The sequence below is a fragment of the Apis cerana genome, linkage group LG2 (genome assembly GCF_029169275.1).
Source record: "Apis cerana isolate GH-2021 linkage group LG2, AcerK_1.0, whole genome shotgun sequence".
Lineage (NCBI taxonomy): Eukaryota > Metazoa > Arthropoda > Insecta > Hymenoptera > Apidae > Apis > Apis cerana.
The window spans coordinates 4,408,494-4,416,491 of NC_083853.1; the positions used below are offsets into that span (position 1 = coordinate 4,408,494).

Genomic DNA, 7,998 nt, shown 5'->3' on the forward strand with positions numbered 1-7,998 from the left:
AATAATAATATATTTGTATTGTTATGTCTATATGTTAGTAAATTTTTTTGTCAAATATCATTGAAATTATAAAGTAATTTTAAATTTACGTGCTTGGCCGTACTGATATCTGGTCAACTCAATGAACATCGAAATATATCCGAAGTGTCAGTGTAAAGAACTGTCAAACTTTAAAAAAATGACAGTATTTTATAATAAATTTACGTCTAGTTAAAAATAATTATTTACAAAAATAAAATTAATAAGATTAAAAATTTATGTGAGAAAGCAGTATTTATATTCTACATTATTTAATCATTATTTACTTTAAATTTTAAAATACACATATATATATATATACATATAACCTAAAAAAATCTATTACAATTTCGAATATTAATTAAATATTGTCACGTAATATATTCCACTATTAATTTATTTTATTTTTACATAATTTTAATATTATGAATGCATACAATGGAGATTTCAGAGACAAAAAACCTTGTTAGAGATTTGGATTTAACTTTACAACCTCGTATTTTTCCACGATATAAAGCTTGGCTTCCTCTTGCTACACAACAGGTAATTATTTATATAAAATGATTATTCTCTGTATATTATGACTTTATAAATTTATTATAATGGTTAATGGCTATAAATTTTTTTTTTTTAATATAAATCAGTTTTCAAGAAAAATGAGATTTTAATTATAAAAAAATAAATTTTTTGATTAATAATAGTAATTATATATAATAATAATAATTATTTATATTTTAATATTATTTATGTATCAAATAAGATTTTTATGCACATGCTAATTTATTTTATAAAATATATATTTTCAGTTAAGGCTTAGAAATCTTATACAAATAATAGGATGCAATCTAAAAACAAATATAAATAATGAAATTTGTTGGTTTTATTATACTCTACATAGAACAAGTATGTCTTCTCCTTTATATACAAGTGAAGTAATTGATAATGTAAATCCAAAATGGTCAAGTTTGGAAGCACCAACCATATATGCTACCAATTATTCTACTGCCAGTGGTGAGCTTTGTAATCTGTTAGTACCTTGAAAATAATCATGTGCTCATAGGTATAATTAAAATTAATAATTAAATATATTTTTTCTATCCAATTTATAATTAAATAATAATGATATAACATTTAATTTAATTTATAAATTTATGTTATATTAAATATATAAAAAGAATGTATTTCTTTTTTTTTAATAGAAGTCATTGTAAGATTATGGAAAAGAGTGATTATTAATAATATAACTACTGATATAACTGTATTTACATGGGGCATATCTTTTACTGGTTTGGCATATATTGGTCCAAAATTACCAAGTACCTTAGAAACTATTTTAAAAGAAAATTCTCTAATTTTTCAATTTCATGGTGGTTTTTTTACACCAACATATTGTTTTGCTGAAACTCCTGAACTGAAAAGATATCTACGTATAAAAGTTAATTCATCTGAAATAAGAGATAGTTATACTGTGAATAAACTCAGCAGTTTGAGAAATAAAATGCAAGCATTAAAACAACAAACAGAATCAGTACAAACACTTCGAATGCGAATTGCCTCTGGAGATAATTTTCATGCACCAAAATATCCACAAAGTTCATTAAACAGATTATTTCAACCTCGTAAAATAAATAGGGAAAAAAAAGCTGAAATAATAAAAATCCGTAAAGAATTAGAAATAGCAAAATTTAGAACAAAATTATTAGAACAAGAAAGAGCAAGAAAAATGGGAGAATTGAGAGTGTTAAATCAGATGCATTCTAACATTATGGAAGAAAATCAAGATTATGGTATCAATTATTAAATTATTTACATTATATTATAACTTAAATAAAATGATTTTAATATATTTATTAAAATTAGGTTCTGATTTAATGGAAAAATACAGGGAATTAAATAAAGATATTGAAAGATTACATGAATGGCGACAAAATCAAATAGATACAAGAGAAACATATATTCAATTGAGTAATCAACTTGCTCATAGAAGAAGACAATTGATTTCAGAATTAAGTTTAATATATCCTATTTCACAAGTATGTGTATGATATTTCATAGGACATTAAATTTTAGAGAAAAGTAATATGAAATGAATCACAGTATAAATGAATGTATTTATATGGCACAGGATGGAAATCGAAAATTTAGAATACATGATGTTCATTTACCAGATAGTGAGGATTTAGAATTATCAAATGATACTGAAGTTGCTGTAGCATTGGGATTTGTTGCACATAGTACACAAATGATTGCCAATTTTCTTAATATACCTACTAGATATCCTATTATACATTATGGATCACGTAGTAAAATTATAGATCATATTACAGAAAATTTACCTGATAATGAAAGACAGTGAGTATTTTTATTTTTTATTTATTTTTTAATTTTTATATATATAATTATGTTATATGTATAATTTTTTAGATTTCCTCTTTTTGCTCGAAGTAAAGATAAGCTGCAATTTCGTTATGCTGTTTATTTATTAAATAAAAATATAGCTCAATTAAGATGGTATTGTGGCCTTCCAACAACAGACTTAAGAGCAACACTTTCAAATCTTGCTACTTTAATAAATATTAAACCAAATCAATCTCAGTATGTTATATTTTCATGATAAATATTTTATAATTATAATATATATAATTAATATTTTTTTAATTATAAAATTTTTTCTCTTTTGTAGTTTAGATAATTCAAAGCGAACATATTCTACTTCATCTTTGGATATTGAAGTTGGAAATAATAAACAAAGTATAACGCCACCAATACAAAAAATAATTTTTGAGAAATGTCATCGATCTTCACGATCTATGAGCCAGTTGAAGAGTATAAAATCTTCTCTTGGTTCATCTTTAGATCAAGGTTTAGATAAACCTGTACAGTCTCTTGTTTTAGGCAGTCAATCAAAGCGAATTTGTAAATCAGAAGAAAGTGCCATAGACAATAAAACATTGGTACTAGTAAAAGATAGATCAACTAATAGTAGTAATGAAACTTTAAATAACGCTATTTTAACTAATAAATATATAAGTGATATAGACAATGAAGATAATTTTCAAATAAATAAGATTGCAATAGAAAATAATATTGAAATTATGATACCAACATCAGTGTCAAAGACAATCAATGTTGTAGACAGTTTTGAAGGTTCAGTAAGTGTAAGAGATAGAAGTTCGAATTCTATAAGTAGCTGTGAAATGGCACTTACTAGTAGTCAAAATGGGGATGATAGTTCAAATGATAATAATACAAAAAAAGATGAAACTAGAGAAATTATTTCAATTACTAATGAAATTTCAATAAATGTTAACGATGTTGTAGATAATGCTTTAAAAAATGGAAAATACAATGAAGATTATAACATAGAAAATCAAACTTCAAAAGATTATAATAATCTTAAAATATTAGCTACTAAAGTAGATAAGAGTTGTAATGATCATGAAAATACATTAGCTGCAACAGAAATCTCAACATATAATAAGGAACATTTGGCTAAATCATGTTTATCTTTGGATGATATAATGTGTTGTGCTTATGAAGAATCTGAAAAGAAACAAAGAACGAGTTCTATTTGTAGTTATCCAGAAGAATATCTTTCATCAAAATATCTTACATCGCGAAAACGATATAATTCTGAATCAAAGTAAGTATATATTAAAATATATACTATAAGAAATAAAATAGATATAATAACAAAATATATATATATTTTTTTACTAAATAATTGTTTTTTTTTTTATATATAAATAGAAAAGACCGAATAGATTCTTTACATGCTAAAAATTGGTACCACAATAACACAAGTAGAGAATCAATGGTAAATAAATTTATGTTAAAATTTTTATAAAAATGTAGTTTTTTATTATTAATATAAATATTTTTTTATATTTCAGTTAGAAACGGAATTAATAGAAACAGCACAAAAATCAGATTGCTATTTATATGATGAAACAAACAAATGTGACTTTCAAGCATCAAGTGAATACATTGACATTATTAGACGTAGTTCAGAAAATGTATATGCTCGTACTGAAGCTTTAGCTAATAAGAAAACTAGTTTTAAAGTTATGAAACCACGACTGTAGTATTTACCATTCTAGGATATAACAAAGTGCTGTTAATTGTTATAATAGTTGATTTAAACGCACCAGACCCAACAAAAATTCACTGCATGCCATATAGAAAAGATTAAATTAATATAAATACTGTTATTATTATGAAAATCGAAAATAAAACAGTCTCATATATTTCTTCAAATTATAAAATATAAAATATTTATATTTATTATAATTATTTATTTAATTAAGTAGAAAACATTATATTTGTTCATTATGTTAAATAATATTTTAATATTTGTATCGCTTTTTACATTCAATGAAAGATTGCTATATGATAATAACCATTTCAGGTACTATTACTTACATAATAAATTTTAATACATGTGTGCAATACATGATGGGTCGTGCAATAATAATTGTGCTTTTTATTGTTTACACAACATTAAAGAGATAGAGTATAAGAAAAAAATTATAATAATGATTCTTTATACATAATATTAAAATTAGAACATGTTTATATTTTTTTAATTATGTAAAGTTATTATGTAAAGTTGATATTGTTAGCATTCCTATGTAAAAACAATATTATTAAATTGACTTAATATTCCTATGTAATTTAAAGTAATATTTATATATATATATATATATATTTAACAGATTTCAATATTTTGGACATTTGATTTCAAATAATATTTCAACATATTGTTTAATAATTAGATTTTAAAATTAACTCTATTAATTATATAAATGATGCTAATATTTAGGCAAATCTATATAAAAGGACCAATTGAAGAAAATACTAGTTATTTAATATATTGGATTAATTATGTTGTAACTAATAATTATGGTAAAGAATACTTAATGGATTAAAGAAAACAATGAAAATTAAATGATTATTGAAATTACTATAACTTATTTCAATGTAAAAAGAAAAACAAAGAAATTAGATTAAAAATTAAATATGTTTAAATAATTTGATATAAAATTGTACAGACTTATTGCAACCATGTAAGTATATGTTTTTTTATTAAATTTAACAAGTTTTGTAGTATTGTAATTTACTATAATGAATAATATATTAAAATATAGATACTAGTACATAAATTTTTTTCTAATTTATAACTTATGAATAGAATGATTCATATTAAATACATCAAAAAAATGATTAAAAATTTTATTATTACTGATAAAAATTTTTTATTTTTTATTTTATTGTATTTTAAAAGGATTTAATAAAATTTATAACATTTTCAACATCCTAGTATTTTAAAAAATTATACAGTATGATCTTTTTATTTATAACATTGCAAACAAAAATATGTTGCTATTTCTTATAAGATTTATGGCAATAATTTTTTATTTTATTATATTATATTTTATTATATTGTTATATATTATTATAGTCTTTAGATACAAAAATAAATATTAAATGGCCACTGAGATATTAAAAGTAAATTAATGTATATAAAATAAATGAAAATGTTCATTTTAGAAATTCATTAATTCTAGTGAGTTTTGCACTTACATCCCATAAACGTAATGCTACATTAGGATCTAATTCCTTTTTGGAAATATAAAGTTTACAATCACGGTAAATATTACCACTCTCATTAAATAAGGAAGGTTCTATTGCACAATGTAATACTGTTTGTGCACCCTATAGTAAAAATACAATAATATATTAATAATAATAATATAGTATATAATAATATATTAATTATATAAATATTAATTATATAATTAATATTTATTAATATTAATTATATTATTAAAATTATATAATTATATAATTAATTATATAAATATAAATATTACAAATTAATATTTTGAGACATATTATATATAAAAAATAATCACCTGATTTGCAGTACGTAAAAATAATAGAGCAACAGGTGAAAAAATAATGTAATGAAACCAACTCCTTTTAACATTTCTGAATAAACCAGTATAAGTGAATCCAGGACAAACCATGTAAACATTAATACCATTATCTTTTGTTCGTTTAGCAAGTTCAATACCAAAATAAGTATTTGCTAATTTTGAATTACAATAGGCAGGATTCATGCGTCCTTTAACTACCAATCCTTTTTCACAATTTAGATTGGAAAAATCAATTATTCCAGATTCAAAAAGTTTAGATGTCACAATAACAATTCTATTAAAAAAAACAATTAAATATGTAAATAATAAATTTAACAAAAAATAAATATTTTATGTGGATATTTAGAAATAAATATTTATGGCAAACCTGTTTGGTCCATTTTGTTTTAAATGTTCCAAAAGTAAATTTGTAAGCAAAAAGTGACCTAAATGATTTACTCCAAAATGAATTTCAAATCCATCATCAGTTAAAGCTTGTTCTTTGAAAGGAACATATACTCCAGCATTATTAATTAATACATGAATCTCTGCAAAATTTTTTATTACTTCTGTAGCAAATTCTTTTATCGATGAAAATGATGCCAAATTTAATTCCATTGGTACCTAAAAAGATAATACCATATTTTTTTATATATATTATAACAATAAAGATTAAACATATAAATTAAAATTATAATATTATATCCATATATCTTATATTGATTGTAAAATATAAATAACTAAATTACCAATTCTCCAGTAGATATTTGAGTGCGTATATCAGATATAGCATTTCGAGCAGTTTGTATATTTCTACAGGCTAAAATAACTGTAGCTTTTCTTTTAGCTAATTCTTTTACTGTTTCTTTACCAATACCGGAATTAGCACCTGTTACAATAAATACTCGACCTACCAAACTGTCTGTATTTTTACATCTTCCCCATGTACGTTCACGACATTTTCGAAGTAAACCAATAAATAATACTACTGGTAAAATGAAATAACACCATGAAGATACCATATTTGCTTAGGAACTATGACAATATTAAGTAATATTTATTTATATGAAATGACTAATCAATATTTGATTATTCACTGTACTATGAATTAAAAAATCACACAATTTTAAAAGATGTTTTATAAGTTAACCTTGTTTATTACATATTTCAATATTAAATTTATATTTCACAAATTGTATCTTAATATAAAAGTAATTATTATAAGAATATATTCGTTCATTCATAATATATAATTATTAAAATAGTAATTATTAAATTACAACACTTAAAAATTCATTAATAAGCATAATAAAAACTAATAAAACGTATATACCTATCGTAAACGAATAATTTTCTATCAATAAATATATATGATACGTATATATATGTATCTATATTCATCAATAAATTTAGTAAATTAATTAAAAATTTAAATAATATTAAATACAATAAGATTTAAATAATAATATTAAGACTTTTAATGTTATTTCATTTAATTTGTTTCAGTTATATTTATGAAAATCGTATATAATCATATATAAAAAAATATTATATATATATTTTAAAAACTTTTTAAAAATATTTTCTAACTATTATTCGCAATTTTATAAGATTAATATTTATAAGAATACTAATCTTATTATTTTTAATAAAAAGACAATTATTTAATTATAAATATTAAACATATAAATATATAATTTTTATTATTTATGGTTTTTTATTTTCATATTTTATAATGCTAATGTTTTATATTTCATATTAATGTTTTTACAATAGTCTTATCTTAATAACAATATATTTTATTTTGCTTATACTAATCTTCTATCTTATTCTTTTCAATTCAAGATATTTTTATATATATTTTTATATTTGCAATACATATAATTTTATAGTAATTTAGTTTATTTAATGAAATATTTATAAGTTCATATAAAATTTAATTACATAAATCATTATCTATATGTAATTTATATAATGATTATATGTTTATTGATTGGAAATATACTAGATGGCAACTCTTACTCTTATTATTATCCATATTCGATAAAAAATTCTATATTTA

The 7,998-nt window shown here is 21.1% G+C and overlaps 2 protein-coding genes across 3 annotated transcripts; one reads left to right on the plus strand and one right to left on the minus strand.

Annotated features, from left to right (window-relative positions):
* The first annotated feature begins 99 nt into the window (after window positions 1-99).
* LOC107997521 (UV radiation resistance-associated gene protein) lies at window positions 100-4,697 on the plus strand. Of its 2 annotated transcripts, none has more exons than XM_017056171.3 (9): window positions 100-561; window positions 825-1,029; window positions 1,218-1,805; window positions 1,879-2,051; window positions 2,144-2,370; window positions 2,443-2,613; window positions 2,702-3,661; window positions 3,769-3,835; window positions 3,912-4,697. In XM_017056171.3, the coding sequence occupies exons 1-9, from the start codon at window positions 448-450 to the stop codon at window positions 4,101-4,103; spliced, it is 2,697 nt and encodes an 898-aa protein (XP_016911660.1). In that variant the 5' UTR covers window positions 100-447; the 3' UTR covers window positions 4,104-4,697. The 2 variants fall into 2 exon arrangements, with proteins under 2 accessions (XP_016911660.1, XP_028522354.1); XM_028666553.2 differs by having other exon boundaries at window positions 3,916-4,080.
* A 551-nt stretch (window positions 4,698-5,248) lies between these two features.
* Window positions 5,249-6,958, minus strand: LOC107997523 (retinol dehydrogenase 11). The gene is made up of 4 exons (XM_017056175.3): window positions 6,686-6,958; window positions 6,325-6,560; window positions 5,934-6,231; window positions 5,249-5,733 (listed from the first exon to the last, which is right to left on the minus strand). Exons 1-4 carry the CDS (start codon window positions 6,956-6,958, stop codon window positions 5,560-5,562), a joined length of 981 nt encoding a protein of 326 aa, XP_016911664.1. The 3' UTR covers window positions 5,249-5,559.
* Window positions 6,959-7,998: the final 1,040 nt, after the last annotated feature.

Bases quoted from the DNA above. Each gene is read 5' to 3' on its own strand.
- LOC107997523 (XM_017056175.3), bottom strand. From the start codon at position 6,958: ATGGTATCTTCATGGTGTTATTTCATTTTACCAGTAGTATTATTTATT. The intron at 6,232-6,324 runs GTTTGCCATAAA...TTTTTTTAATAG, and splicing joins AAACAAAATGGACCAAACAG to AATTGTTATTGTGACATCTA. The intron at 5,734-5,933 runs GTGATTATTTTT...TTTTTACTATAG, and splicing joins TTTTACGTACTGCAAATCAG to GGTGCACAAACAGTATTACA.
- LOC107997521 (XM_017056171.3), top strand. From the start codon at position 448: ATGCATACAATGGAGATTTCAGAGACAAAAAACCTTGTTAGAGATTTG. The intron at 562-824 runs GTAATTATTTAT...ATATATTTTCAG, and splicing joins TTCCTCTTGCTACACAACAG to TTAAGGCTTAGAAATCTTAT. The intron at 2,371-2,442 runs GTGAGTATTTTT...ATAATTTTTTAG, and splicing joins TTACCTGATAATGAAAGACA to ATTTCCTCTTTTTGCTCGAA.